We start from the raw sequence: 16,345 nt of genomic DNA, 5'->3' as shown, positions 1-16,345 counted from the left end.
TGAAAGACCTTTTTTCAGTGAAATGCAGCTTAGTGCAAAAACAGGCTGCTCTCGCTCTGAAACGCTCATTTTTCACATAAGCCACTTTTCAGCGCTAAAACAGCCTCCAATCGCTCTGAAACGCTCATTTTTGACATAAGCCACTTTTCACCTTTAATGAATGAAATTCCAGGTAAAAACTCCTTTGCCATGAAGAAGATCCAAATTCAACAAGTTCAGGCTAGTAAACCTGTTTGAAAGACCTTTTTTCAGTGAAATGCAGCTTCCCAGCAGACACTTGACGTTGATGCAACATTAGAACAACGTTGTACTCCAACGTTGGATTACCATTGGATATTGATATGGATTTGAAAATTGGGTTTACGTTAAAACTTAACGTTGGCTGGACGTCAGCCCTGAACGTTAAATAGACATTGGATTTTGGTTGTACTCCAACGTTGGATTACAATTGGATTATGATATGGATTTCAAAATTGGGTTTATGTTAAAATGTGACGTTGGCTGGACGTCAGCCCTGAACGTTAAATAGACATTGGATTTTGACGTAGGCTTGACGTCAACCTTTTACATTAAATAGACATTGGATTTTGGTTGTACTCCAACGTTGGATTACAATTGGATTATGATATGGATTTGAAAATTGGGTTTATGTTAAAACTTAACGTTGGCTGGACGTCAGCCCTGAACGTTAAATAGACATTTGATTTTGTACGTAGCCTTGACGTCAACCTTTTACGTTATATAGACATTGGATTATGATATTGATTTCAAAGTTAGGTCTACGTCAAACCCTACCGTTGTCTTGACGTCAAGCACCACCACTAAATACACATTGGATTTTAGTTAGACTCTAACGTTGGATGACCATTGCATTATGGTTGTCATATGGATTACGTCATATCCCAACGTTGACATTACATTTACCTCCTGTGTTACAGAGATCTTGGATTATGTTTGGACTCTCACGTTGAATACAATTGTTTTAGTATGTATGTATACACACACACACACACACACATATATATATATATATATATATATATATATATATATATATAATATTATATCAAATTGAGCTTAAGAGTTCTCGTTGGCTTGACATCAAAATTGAATGTTGGGTTGAAATCAGCCTCCAATCTCAAAGTCTAGAAAAAAGTTTAAAAGCAAAAATCGGTAACCAACATTTATTAAAAACTTCCTAAAAATATAAAGAGAAGACACTTTCAAATGAAAGTAAAAAACAATTCAAATATCCGTACAAACAAATGACATCTAGACTAAAACAAACCTTTTAAACAGTAGAACTCTGGTCATTTTTTTTCAAAAAACTGACTGAAAATGATACAACCACCTACACTGTTGCTTCCCCCAACATTGGGTCACCCTCAGGAAAATGATATGGGGTCAAAAATGGCCGAAGTCCCCTTTAACTATTTACATTTTTACAATATATTACACTTCCTCACTCCCGTCATCCACCTTCTTTCTGCCGCCTTTTTGCCTATCTGGGGCAAATTTCAGGTGCTCGCCGATCACCCGACGAATGTTCACCTCTGAGTCAGGCGTGCTCCTCTGGACACTATCTGTAAGACATGAAATAAGATTGGCTGTAGAAAGCGGTGAAAATATTCAGCTGCAGATGCTCTAAAGCTCAGTTCACACCTACACAACTAGTTGCGACTGCAACAAAACAGCTGATATATAAGCTACTTACTTTTCAAAACCAAGTGTAACTTTCTAAATATAATTTTTTTTTAATGGGATTGAGGTTTGGTAATATTTTTCACCATCAGAATAGCTTTGCTTGCATTTGTTTATGTGCTGAAAGAGTGAGAGAGCTGTTTCTGTTCAAATAACCGCTGGAGCCTGCTGGTGAAGCCAAACCACCATTACTGGCAAACAATCATCTTGTGCAGGCACGCCGGTTCCGGTATCAACTTAAAAGTCAATACAGGAACATTCTTGTGCTCCAAGGAAGATATCCACTATGTCTCATCTCAATCCGTCGAGTGGTTGAAGAAATATGACAGTGTTAGATTTGGAGCACTATAGTATAGATGTGCTTTTTTACCTATTACAACAGAGTAGAGGCGGAGCTTCTCAAATGAAAGCTTCTTTTGAGGTCCCCTTCCACACAAATTGAATTGTGCCTGCAAGTTTTGGGTCATCAACCTGTAGGTACAAAAGGGAATTTGAATACAATTATACAGAAGCCATTGTCAGTGCAGCACAAGTCGGCACATCATCTGGCTACACCAATGACACCAATCAATTTTTTAAGTGATTCCTGGCCAGGAACCAGTTTGACAGGGTCCCGGTCCAGCCAGCTGATAATGACAGGTCAGTAAGAAGTCAGATGGTGCCTCTGGGTAACATTAAGCAAGTACGATTTACTACTAAAATAAGAAATGTTAAGCATACAAATTATGTTACAAAATCTGAAAAATACATTTAATTTTTGTTGCACTGCATCTCATGTTGCACATGTTAAGCAATAATTCAATATGACAATATGTATCGATGGATAGACGCGTGCTTCCCTGGAAGATAATATTGTACATGTTAAAGTCAAATGTATCATTCTGGTGCACTCAGAGCAAAATTAAGAGATTATATTTATATATATAAAAAAATTAAAAATATGATAATAATAATAATAATAATAATGATTGTACTTTTCTAATTTAACTTGTGACTGTAGTTGGTTGATGGTTGGTTGAGTGATGATGACACAGCCTTAAGCAGTCTTTTTAAATTCAACTAGTTAATTACTGAGGAAAACAAGGTTAGATCTTGACATTTTTCAGTAATTTTGTTTTTCTAACATTGGTTTTTTTTTCTTCAAATAACTAAACCCTTTGCTTATCAATAAAGCCTTCCAGATGACTTAGCAGTGGATCAGGATCAGAGTTGATTTTTTGCACAGATGAAATAAAGAAGATCTCTCATTAAGACTTTTTAAAACTAAACCAACCAAAGCAGAATAATGCTACTGCTGTTTATTTGTGCTGTTGAATGTGTCACCACAGCTAACACAACGGTGTCCCGTAACCGCTTACTGACAGCTCTGTCCCCCATATGTCTGGACCTTTGATACACAACAGTGATGAGGAATAACTATTGTAACTATTAATAACTATTCCTGCATTAAACAGATACACAGACACACACACACACACACAGTGTTTGTTTGGGGGAAGAGGCAGGCTACTGAAATACACTGTAGTTACCGTCATCAATGAGTTGTGGGATACGAGGCGGGTCGTTATGCACATGTGCCAATTGCGTAAATAAAAATTGTTCCAGAAATTAATCATCCCAGGTTAACGCATTAATTTTGACCGCCCTATATGGTGAAAATGGTGCTGGAAACAAGCAGGCCATAACTGCATCTAAACTAAATAGTCAGACAACATTGCTGTCTGTCACACAGCACTCAGGTGCCCGCTGATACGGAGGAGAGGAGCAGCTAACAGATTCAGTGTGTGAGAGAGATGGTGACGCTCTCTTTTGCTCTCAGACAGTACAATCAATGCCGGAAGACTACTACTTTACTCCTACTTGCTGTTATTTATAAAAGTTCAAAACAAATGGAAGACAGAGTCACTCCGTCAGAGAGCAGCTACAAGACAATGTTAGCTGTGGTGGAGTGAGGTAGAGCTGATGAAGAGAGGGAGCGGTGACAGTAAGAAGCTGGTGAATAAGATCAATATCACATTACTTAATGATTGTTTCACAGCGGTTACGTTCAACAGCACAAATAAACTTTCACACACCTCCACCCAACCCTGCAGCTCCACCTCAAACCTCTCAATCTTAAACACTCTGATGTTTAAAATACAGCAGCAACATTATGATCTGTTCTAAAGAGCTGTATGTCACACACAGACAGTGATCCAGGTGAAAACTCAAGGTGAGCTACACTCGTTATGTTACTGTAAGTGCAATAAAATCTACCAGAGTAAAAAACTAAGAAGAATGCTTAAATTTAATCCACAAAAAACGTGGTTATTTGAATTGAAATAATAATTGAATTGAAATTAATTTAAATAGCTTTTCAATTTCCTGGTCAAAACGAAAAAGGAATGAGCAGAAATTAAAAGTGGTTTGATTTTCTTTTCATATTTAGAATAGACACATTGCCCTGGCCTGGAAAAACATTCAGTCAGAAGATTTTATTTTGCTTTAACCCCTGATAAGATGGCCGGGGCCGTACTTAAAATATTTTTTAATTTTTTTGTTAATTAACGATATTGAATTTTTCAATATCAATATGTTTATTTCTATGTCATCCAGCCCTAGTTGATCAACAACACTGATGTGTATAACACTGGTTTTACACTTTGTCCTGGTGTCTGTGTATTGTTTTGTCAATTCCGGTTCAATCAATTCTTCCTTAATAACAGACAACTGACAATGATATGAAAAAAAAAAACCTACTTGTCTAAGATCCATTTCACGTTGTTTTTTGTTGATGTCCCTCCTCCAACCATGGACAAGCGTTGGATCTGAAATTGGAGGAAATCAGTGTACAAAAACAAGAGCAAGTTTAGAGTTCAGTATATCCCATGACTGTTGTCTGTTACAAGGTGATTTCAACAGTGCACATTTGAGAAAAAATTCATTACGTTGGTATCACTACTGTAGTCTAATACTGCCAGATTTCTTCTTACCAATACGTCTCTAACATCTAAATTCAATGTAGGTGCTACAACTGAATGTAAATGTCAGAGATAAAAAAAAAACAAAAAAAAACAACTGTGTGATCCCTGATAATTTGCCATTGTATCCGGATTGGTTTCCAAGGCATTCGGTAAAGATGTGCTAGAGGATTTGTCAATTTACAAAACCTACTAGTTTCTGCCTTTCCTCCGTTGATTTGAGGGACTCCTCCAGGTGTTCAAGCTCCTCGAGGGTTGTAGCCTGGTCAAAAACAGTGTCTTCTGCTTGATGGGCAATCTTTAAGTCCTTTAACCCATCACGGATCTCTACCAGCAGCTCCATAACCTTTCTATGAAATCCTAAAAGCATTGAAAGAAAGACAATCATAACTAGAATCATCAACACCTTACCGTAGCAACTTACACTTGCCAAAAAAAATAAACTGAGCCAGGTCATGATTCTATTTGCATGGGTTCATGACTCTGTGTCAACTGTTGTTCATAGTCATTTATATCATGGTACATATTTTTCTCCGGGGGGCGCCCGTTGCTTGAACGTTGACTATTGTGGTCAGTTTAGCCGGCTGTGTCCTAACAGCATATTCAGCACTCGTGAGTCATTGAATAGCAGACTTTGTTTTATTTCCTTACAAACCCTGTTCGCCTCTGTTTGTGGTCGAGGCTCCCTCCATAAACCCATGTCTCCCCACTCCATCCACGCCCCCCCAACCACCACATGGACCCTCAATCCTCTCACCTCTCCCTGGATGTATGCAAGTAGACTGGAATATCAATTTGCGGAACCGAGTCCAACAAAATGTAACGCTCCAGCTTTAACACTGCCAAATGTTTTCAGGGTGGGGGTCCCCAGTTCAAATGATCTTTTGGTGCGGTCATGGCCTAAATAGGATAAGAACCACTGCTGTAGATGACGTTTCACTGACAAATGTGCACCAGTTGTGTATCAAAATTATCCAGACGTCACAAAGTCTGAAGACATTAGGGCGTGTCTTTTAAACCTACAGTCCTGCACAAACACACTTTTATGCAGTACGTTGATAAAGATAAAGGGTCTGGATTTGGGTTTAAGTGATCTGGTTGTGTCTATGAGGGTGTGTGTGTGTACTTACTAGCTTGTGTCATTGGGTATGGGGAGCTTGGTCTTTTTTTAAATGGGGAGCTGATGACTGGTCTTGAGCCTCTTCCTTTTTCTGCGTGATGAGACACACTTGGTGTTGAGCCTCTATTTTTTCCTGTTTGGTGAGACATGCCTTCATGAGAAGGTGAAATTGTATGCTGTTGCTTCTTCTATAGAAATAACCTCCAAAATGTAAAACAAAAAATGTTTGTAAACATTGTTTGAACACAGTTAAGTGTTCGTTCTGGTCAAACACATCAAGCAGAACTATTTAATAGAATCATTATATTTCTATGAACTAGCCCAAACTATCAAAAAAGAAAGGCCATAATGAAATAGAACTGTACACAAACCTTTTGTTTTCGGTGGACAGGAAGGGGTTTTCCTTGATGTGAAGGGTGCGGTGTCGTCATCTTCCAAACTTGATGGAGACTGGTGGAGAGGTCGCACTTTCTGTTGAACAGCCGGAAGTGTAGGCTCTTCTCTATGTTTTCTAGGAGCAGACCCATGTTTTGCCACTGGATTGGAGCTGCACCTTTTCGGACTACCTTGGCTCTCTGGCTCTGGAATATAGTCTGTAAAAAAAAAGTCATGAAAATCTTATCAAATTATGCTGTTTTTTAAATTCTATATTGTAAAGCTATATAAATGAACTTTGATTAATTTGAAAGCTGCTGGCTGTCACCAAATCCTCAAATTTAGAAGTTCTTCTATATTCCTATCAACATCACTCCTGTCACAAGGCAGTTTAACTTACCTTCATCACTGATGGCATGATCATCATCCCTGATCTCAGGTTCATCATCACTGATGGCATGGTCATCATCATCATCTTCAAACAAATCAGGTCAAAAATCAGGCCAACTATCAAAAAAGAAAGGCCATAATGAAATAGAACTGTACACAAACCTTTTGTTTTCGGTGGACAGGAAGGGGTTTTCCTTGATGTGAAGGGTGCAGTGTCGTCATCTTCCGAACTTGGTGGAGACTGGTGGAGAGGTCGCACTTTCTGTGGAGCAGCTGGAAGTGTAGGCTCTTTTCTATTTTTTCTAGGAGCAGACCCATGTTTTGCCACTGGATTGGAGCTGAACCTTTTTGGACTACCTTGGCTCTCTGGCTCTGGAATATAGTCTGTATAAAAAAAGTCATGAAAATCTTATCTAATGATGCCGTTCTTTGAAAAGTTCTATATTTTAAAGCTTGATTTATTTAAAATCTGCTGGCTGTCACCAAATCCTCAAATTTAAAAGTTGCTTCAATATTCCTATCAACATCACTCCTGTCACAAGGCAGTTTAACTTACCTTCATCACTGATGGCATGATCATCATCTGCAAACAAATCAGGTGATTCTACCATGTGTTCAGGCTCCACAAAGCTGCCACCACAAGCACCTAATTGAGAGACAAATGTCCAGTGGGAAAGTGAAAAAACTTGAAATATAAAACTAAAACTGTCAGTAGACTTACGATATGCCTGTGTATGATGCTAGCATTGATGATCAAGGAGCAATATGATACACTGTGTTATTGATACTCAGGGCCTGAAATTCATTTTCCAAAAGTGGGGGGAATTCCCCCCCCTAAGGGCTTCACATGGGGGGGGGGGGATTTTACTTTGTTGGGGGGGACTACAGGTCTATATTATATGTTATGCTTCAGATATAAATGATGCTGCAACTACACAGCAGTTCAAAATTTTATTTGTCACATGCTGAGGTATAATACTCAGTTTGCAAACTCAGTGTTACAGGGTTTTCCCTGGCTTGACAGTTGTACTTTCAGATATTGTCCCTCCTCTATTAAATATGAAACAAGGCTGATAATCACAGGACATGTCTGTTCTGATTATGTAAGTCAGCGGTCCTGACATGTGTGTTATTCGTCTATAAAACTCATTCTACATCTCGCGATGTCTTTCCACATACAGGCTTCCTTCTCCTTTTAAACGGTGAGTTGGTGCAAGACGCTGCATCTGATCGCCCCCCATGGGCACCAAAATCACCTTAGATAGGCAGGAAAACCCTGTGTTAAAGTCAGGCGGACATGTGCGTGTTCTTCACCTCTAAAGACGGCGCTGCTAAAAAAAAACCCTGCTCGTTGCAGGAAGGAGCTGTCAGAGGAGCTCTGCTGTTCCTCTCTCTTTAACCTGGTGTTTGGCTGCATGTTGTATAAAAAGAGTTCAATATTGGAAGAGATTTAACCAACATCTGAGCACCGATGGCTGAACCAGAGCGCAACAGATGTGGTGCTGCACAGCTGCAGCAGCGTGTGTGTTTTATAACATCTAACTTTATTCAGTACAGTAGGCTACCTAAACTATACAAACAAAGACGTGTGTGTCATTTAAGTCAGACTGTCTAACGCAGCGCTCCTGTAGTGTGTACCAGTAGTTGGCTGGTTTGAAATGTGTGCGGGAATTTCCCGCATTATGAGTGTGAGATTTGCGGGAATCGGTCCAATTATGCGCAATACCCGCAATCCCGCAGCAAATTTCAGGCCCTGATACTTATTGTGTAATTTAAAGAGAATAGATGGTGTTAAAGAAGTAGACATGTAATCAAATATTTAGCATATGCAATATTTACTTAAATAGGCACAGCACAATTACCTTCCTCATAATCGAAGTCTTCCTGTCGCCTTTTTTTATTTTTTCTTCTGGTGCACTGTGCTCCTCCTTCTGTTTCTGCACCACTTGTTTGGTCCCAGCTCTCACATTTTTGGTAATCATCTATGAAACATTGCCAAACCAAAAAGGTTATCAATGCAAAACATTGACATGGCATGATATTCAAGTCAAAGTGTATTTACTGTAATATGACTGTACATACCAGATCTGAGCTTCACTTTGACCAGAGTGAACCGTTTCCATCCATCAGTTGGTTTGCGGCGCTCAATGATGAACTTGGCTGCATTTACAACATTTGGCCAAAAGACTAACTTCTTGTCGATGTCAACCCAGCTTGCTGGCACCACACCTTCTTCTTCGCGGTCCCTTTCTTTCCAAGCTGCACGAACCCAAGCCATCCTATAAACTACACTGAACATGCATACAAAATATATAGCGAACAGTAGCCCTGCCAGAGAGAGTTTGTGTGGTAGATTGACTATATTCTCACAATAGCACCATCAAACAAAATAATGTATTGCCCCAACTCCTTTTCTAAGTGTTTGAGTGGGGGACCCCAGTTACCCCTTTAGGTAAAAAAACTGTCAAAATTCCATCTAGAAGTTATTTTCTTTTTATACTTTTCGCTCAAATCGATGAAGTAAAGGCATAAGCACATATCCTGAACGATATGGCAGACAAGCCACTTTACGTTCAATATCAGACACGTCAAGAAGCCTGCGGTGTTTCCGTACTCTGTCCAAGTTTCTAACAAACACCACATTAATGAGCTTGGAGTCGCAAGGCACAGTATAAAAACTTTCCAGGCTGTTTTGAGATATTATGTCACACAACAAACTGCCATCTCGTTTTTCTTTAACAAAGGCAAAGTCTTCGTTGTGCAAGAGAAAACACCCATTTCTCTCATTTTCAGCAACAAAATGCCAACTCTTCTTGCCTGTCTCTTTTGGGTGGCCCCCTGCCCTCTCTTGTTCAATGAGTCTCTTTGCCACTTGACTGATTGGATTCTTGGCATTTCTCACCAATCTCTTGAGAACTTGCAGATGATTCTCAAATGGAAATGCACATATGTCATTGAGAGAGCACTGGTAATTCCTACAGTCATCTGCCAGATGTTTCAAACTATGGACATTATAGACCAGGAAAGCTGCTGTGTATATATGCTCACATTTTGCTGCAAAGTAGCTTAAGAGTTGTTCTGCAAAGTCCATGTAAGCAACACGCCTTCTCTCACATGAGTCCAGAAGTATTGATAGAGCTACCGTTAGGCAGAGAAAGTGGTCATACACATCCTTGTGCAATACCTTTTTTAACACAACAGGTCCAGTGTATAGGACAAATTGTCTGAACTCTGTGGCTTTCCACCAATTTAACTCTGTTAGGGATCTTGGTTGGCGAGCAAATTCACTAGGAAGTTTCCCAGACAGAGAGACAAGAAGAGTTGAAATCTCATGCAACTGACCTTGTGACAGTCGACATTCAGGTGGTCCTTTTTTAAAGAAGCACAGCAGTCTTTTCACAACACCAAGACACACTAGATGCATGTAGTCTAGTGGGAAACCTGTGACACAATTTATCCCTACATTAAGTAAAGGGGATACCCCAAGCTGGTGGTCATTATAAAGCCCATTGGCAAATGCTACATCTGTCCTTAAAGGGTAGTCTCCCAAGTACACGACTCTTTTGTTTTTATACTCTCCCTTTACAATGCATCTTTCACAGCTGTAATATCCAGTGTGCCCTTTGATGCATTTCACAAATGCTCTAGCAGGGGCATCACAAACCAATGCTTTGATCTGAACATTAATTTCTTTGCCATTTACAACTATTTTGTTTTCCTGTAGTTGTGTGTATTCTGCTAAAAAGTCCGCAAGATAATCATCAACAGAGTCAGGTTTAGAGGTGCCATAATACAGTGCCACAACGAAAGGCTCAAAATCACTGAAAGTACAGATAATTGGCCACAACTGGCGAGGAGATGCCTTGAAAAGATTAATTCCGTCAATGTTCACCACTAAGTCCACAGAGTTTGAATTGTCCAAAAACGCAGTATTCTGTTTGATAATATTCACAACAGAGGATGTAATCCCGAGATAAATGTACTGTCCACCGCACTTTTCCTCAGTCGGTATGGAACGTGGTGTTCCAAGTAATGTCCTGGAATCCTTTGGTAGTGGTAAACCTTCGTCCCGCAAAATACCAAGGAGTTCATTAAGGTTACTTCTTCCACATTTACTTGTTGAAGCCCAGGACGCAAGCTTTTCTTGGAGGGTCACTTCATCTTCCTGTGCAGATTCTGAGTCTTGTTCAGAGTCAGTTAAAACACGTGCATTGTATCCAAAATCTGAATCTAGATCAGAAAGTTCATCTGTTTGATCAGAATTACTGTTTCCTTCTACTGGTGAATCTACATCACTCTGACTGGGTTCCAGACTTTCAGAAACACCTACTGAAGGACCAATTCCTTCTGATTGTGAATCAGTGTTTTGGGCTTCAGCTTGATTGGACACCAAATTGTCAGGGCCACTACCTTCACTGCTACTTTGCAGTGCAATTGATGCGGCTTGTGAACGAATTTTTCTCCAGCGCCTCAGATAAGACATCTTCTTCCCCCCCCCCCCAAAAGAAAAGGAAAAAAAAAAAGAAAAGATTAGCAATTAGGTAATAAAATCAACCAATACATTTATACCACTATAGTTATTTTTTGTCGTGAATAAAAATTATATTGCACAACCCCCAAGCTATGTCTGTGAAATACAATTAACCAATAATGTGTCATCATGGCAAACACTCCTTACCCTCTTTCTCTGCTTGAGTGGAAATCTTTTTAGCGTCGGTCCACAGATGTCAGATTCTGATAAATGCCCTCCTAATGTATGGAGAGAAAATTTAGGGACACACACACCGTAAATCAACATGTTAACCAAAAGAACTTTTCAGTCAATTCACAATTCAATTTAAGCAAGTATGTGCTGTTTTTTTGTTTATGGCAATCACCAGGCTTTGATTTTTTTTGCCAGCTTAATTAAACGAACATAATATTAAACATCATCTGACTAACAACATGCATTTTTTCAATACTCCTATATTTTTGTATTGAGCTATTGTTTCCAATAGACACACATTTCCATTTTCTAATGTTTCATTTCGTTTGCAATGCCTGGAAAAACAGCTGCTCTTAATCATTTTTTACTAAATTTGTGGTCAATAAAGTGAATCTGTTTAACTGTGTTTCAATCTATTCATGTAACAAAACACAGAGGAATCAAAACTAGCAAGAGTTAGCTGCTCAGTTTGAATTTGCAGTGACCAATGTTGAAGCTAAGGATAACATAGCATTTCGGTCCGTGTATGACTCCAAATATTACAATTGTGATAGCGAGCCTGTGTTTATAGGTATTGATGGCTGTAAACAGTGAACACCAAACACACTGCCAGCAACAACTCCGCTATGGGTTAGCACGCTGCTAACGTTAGCTGCGAAGCTAACACAATTTTTTCAGTGCACTCTTAAGGTAGTGAGGACTCGGATTTGTGTCTTCACAAAAAGTGTATAGGATTATTTTCATCGAACATTTAAAAAAAGAACTGTAACTGTAAAATTGAGTTGCACTAGCCTAAACACAGCTTAACTTCAACCATGTTAGCTTGTTTGGGGATAACTCACCAGAACAGATTTCGTAGTCACCTCCTTCGTTTCTAAGAGTCGTCTGCCTGGCATGCCTGCATCATGCGCGCACAAGTTTCTTCTTCTTCTCATGTGTTTAATGACAGTTTACTATTTCAGGGAGCATTACCGCCACCTACCGAGCCGGATGTAGGACAAGAGATAAGCCAGTGAGGAGGGTGTGTGCAGACCGAGGAGGGTGGCAGTTAGTTTAAATAAAATTTAAATAAAAAAAATAATAATAAATAATTAAATAAAATGACTACTTTACTACTCTACTACTTCCTTCACCTCAAGATTTTCTAAATTAAACTTCAGTGCTCTCCCATATGTATTCCATTATCACATGTTGCACAGATTCAGTTACCCCACACTGTTCACATTTCCCATCTGCATCTGAATCAGGTGGATAAGTGTCAGCCTGTATTGGAAATCCCAATATTTGCAACTGCTCTCACTTTTATCTTCTTTGAGCATTTTTTTAAACATCATTTTATACAAATTCCACTTTCTTTGTCAAACTCCCAGACAAACTTCAACAATGAAAATGTTCAGAAATATGATATAGTCGAAAAATGTTCCTGAAATAAGTATCTGTAAAATAATTAAAATACATTATGTGAGACAGCCATCAACATGTTTTTTTTATTATCAAAAATATAACTGTCACACAGTATTACAGTCATTTCCACCATATCTTGTGTAGCCTACTTGCACTTCTGGTACAGACTATTACAGTCTGTAATACTTATTCTAAACTGCATATAGTCTTACTGCTAATTTATAGGCTATTACCTTTTAATATAGGCTATTTTATGACCATTGTACAATAGGTGTTCCCGAACAAAATTTTGTTGTAGCCACTTGTTGCAATGACAATAAAGCTTCTTATATCACTGTTTAAAAAAATTCTATGAGAGATTGTATGGATGGTTTGTATGGCAATGACATCAAAGCAAAGAGCAATTTTCAATTTCATCAACAACTCTTGAAGAAAAATCAAGGAGCCTACTGTCTGAATTCTACGTAGCCTATATTTATTTATTTAAAGCTTTAATAATCAGTGACAATGCACATTAATAAAACATTTTAACAAATGTAAACATGCCAGAATTAGCCAAAAGGCTATTTTAAATCTGCTGTCCCTGGACTGATGTTAAGAGTAACCCTAAAAGAAAAGAAAATGATTGAGTTATCGACATACAAATAATACATTAAAGGATTGGAAAACAAAATCTGAAAAAAGGTTAAAAGGCAGAGAACAAAGCAAAAGTCCATACATACACACACAAGCTAACATAAACTCAGCTCAAACAGCAGCCGCTACAGACAAAACAGAAGCAACGTTAAGCAGCAACACCAACATCGACAAAAATTTTTTACACAAGACACAATAATAAACCAGCAGGTCACAAACAAGCAAAACACAAACATTAAACACATTAAAAGCCATGCACAAAAAGCAACAGTAATACTAGACGATTAATAAACTGACAGACAACATGACGGATGGCATCAGAAAGCACCGACAGGCAGAGCAGCAAATGTGAGGAGAAATTATTAAATACTAAAATTTAATGTTGACAGCTTTGACCACTAGCCACTTTTTAAAAAAGTATTTAAAAGAGGCATAGTTTGAAAGATTTCTAATGTGAGTTGGAATGGAGTTCACGAGCAGCCCTGATTGAAAATGCAGACTGGCTAAAAGTACTTTTTCTCAACGGGACAACACAGTCTCCTCTAGCTGCACTCCGTGTAGATGTTGATGCCATTTTTATAAACTGGTTCAATACGGGAGGCTCAAGTCCATGTATGATTTTGTACATAGATATGTTGTGGTTTCTTTCTTGTGACAAATGTACTTATTGTAAGTCGCTTTGGACAAAAGCGTCTGCTAAATGCCCTAAATGTAAAATGTAAATGTACATAAGACAAGAGTGTGAATATTTAATCAGGTTGATTAAATAGGTTGACTATACGTTGGATATTGATTGCTTGCCACCATAACTAAAATCCAACTAAATAACAACGTCAGCTTGGAGTTAGATTTTGACGTTGTTTATGTGTTGTCAATATAACGTTGAAAAAACGTTGGGCTTTGGTCAAAAGACCTACAACTGAATGTCAGAATTCTACATATATTTCACGTAAACTGGTGAGGTTGACTAGACGTTGGATATTGGTTGCTAGCCAACATTACTTAAAAACAACTAAATAACAACGTCAGCTAGGAGTTAGATTTTGACGTTGTTTATGTGTTGTCAATATAACGTTGAAAAAACGTTGGGCTTTGGTCAAAAGACCTACAACTGAATGTCAGAATTCTACATATATTTCACGTAAACTGGTGAGGTTGACTAGACGTTGGATATTGGTTGCTAGCCAACATTACTTAAAAACAACTAAATAACAACGTCAGCTAGGAGTTAGATTTTGACGTTGTTTATGTGTTGTCAATATAACGTTGAAAAAACGTTGGGCTTTGGTCAAAAGACCTACAACTGAATGTCAGAATTCTACATATATTTCACGTAAACTGGAGAGGTTGACTAGACGTTGGATATTGGTTGCTAGCCAACATTACTTAAAAACAACTAAATAACAACGTCAGCTAGGAGTTAGATTTTGACGTTGTTTATGTGTTGTCAATATAACGTTGAAAAAACGTTGGGCTTTGGTAAAAAGACCTGCAACTGAATGTCAGAATTCTACATATATTTTACGTAAACTGGTGAGGTTGACTAGACGTTGGGTGTTGGTTGCTAGCCAACATTACTTAAAAACAACTAAATAACAACGTCAGCTAGGAGCTAGATTTTGACGTTGTTTATGTGTTGTCAATATAACGTTGAAAAAACGTTGGGCTTTGGTCAAAAGACCTGCAACTGAATGTCAGAATTCTACATATATTTTACGTAAACTGGTGAGGTTGACTAGACGTTGGGTGTTGGTTGCTAGCCAACATTACTTAAAAACAACTAAATAACAACGTCCGCTAGGAGTTAGATTTTGACGTTGTTTATGTGTTGTCAATATAACGTTGAAAAAACGTTGGGCTTTGGTAAAAAGACCTGCAACTGAATGTCAGAATTCTACATATATTTTACGTAAACTGGTGAGGTTGACTAGACGTTGGATATTGGTTGCTAGCCAACATTACTTAAAAACAACTAAATAACAACGTCAGCTAGGAGCTAGATTTTGACGTTGTTTATGTGTTGTCAATATAACGTTGAAAAAACGTTGGGCTTTGGTCAAAAGACCTGCAACTGAATGTCAGAATTCTACATATATTTTACGTAAACTGGTGAGGTTGACTAGACGTTGGGTGTTGGTTGCTAGCCAACATTACTTAAAAACAACTAAATAACAACGTCCGCTAGGAGTTAGATTTTGACGTTGTTTATGTGTTGTAAATATAACGTTGAAAAAACGTTGGGCTTTGGTCAGAAGACCTGCAACTGAATGTCAGAATTCTACATATATTTTACGTAAACTGGTGAGGTTGACTAGACGTTGGGTGTTGGTTGCTAGCCAACATTACTTAAAAACAACTAAATAACAACGTCAGATTGACGTTGTTATTTTATGTTGAAATGACGTCAGCTTTAGACGTTATCTCAACGTTACCTTTTAGTTGGTTAACGTTGCAACCCATATCCAACCAAGGACCAACGTTAATACAACGTCCTGTGTCAGCTGGGTTAGTGCAAAAACAGGCTGCTCTCGCTCTGAAACGCTCATTTTTCACATAAGCCACTTTTCAGCCTTAGGCGACTGTACAGTGCTAAAACAGCCTCCTATCGCTCTGAAACGCTCATTTTTGACATAACCCTCTTTTCAGCCTTAATGAATTAAATTCTAAGCAAAAACTCATTTGCCATGAAGAAGATCCAAATTCAACCAGTTCAGGCTAGTAAACCTGTTTGAAAGACCTTTTTTCAGTGAAATGCAGCTTAGTGCAAAAACAGGCTGCTCTCGCTCTGAAACGCTCATTTTTCACATAAGCCACTTTTCAGCCTTAGGCGACTGTACAGTGCTAAAACAGCCTCCAATCGCTCTGAAACGCTCATTTTTGACATAAGCCACTTTTCACCTTTAATGAATGAAATTCCAGGTAAAAACTCCTTTGCCATGAAGAAGATCCAAATTCAACCAGTTCAGGCTAGTAAACCTGTTTGAAAGACCTTTTTTCAGTGAAATGCAGCTTAGTGCAAAAACAGGCTGCTCTCGCTCTGAAACGCTCATTTTT

At 38.5% G+C, this 16,345-nt stretch overlaps 1 protein-coding gene across 1 annotated transcript; it reads right to left on the bottom strand.

Annotated features, from left to right (window-relative positions):
• Nucleotides 1–1,177: 1,177 nt before the first annotated feature.
• LOC311254022 (uncharacterized protein) lies at nt 1,178–8,980 on the bottom strand. The gene is made up of 11 exons (XM_084384450.1): nt 8,629–8,980; nt 8,409–8,528; nt 7,103–7,192; nt 6,709–6,930; nt 6,557–6,631; nt 6,153–6,374; nt 5,792–5,914; nt 4,855–5,021; nt 4,441–4,508; nt 2,072–2,172; nt 1,178–1,583 (listed from the first exon to the last, which is right to left on the bottom strand). The coding sequence occupies exons 1-11, from the start codon at nt 8,843–8,845 to the stop codon at nt 1,453–1,455; spliced, it is 1,536 nt and encodes a 511-aa protein (XP_084240576.1). The 5' UTR covers nt 8,846–8,980; the 3' UTR covers nt 1,178–1,452.
• Nucleotides 8,981–16,345: the final 7,365 nt, after the last annotated feature.

The sequence above is a fragment of the Pagrus pagrus genome (assembly GCF_965226575.1).
Source record: "Pagrus pagrus genome assembly, contig: HAP1_SCAFFOLD_136, whole genome shotgun sequence".
Taxonomy (NCBI): Eukaryota; Metazoa; Chordata; class Actinopteri; order Spariformes; family Sparidae; genus Pagrus; species Pagrus pagrus.
This window is presented reverse-complemented; position numbering and strand designations above follow the sequence as displayed.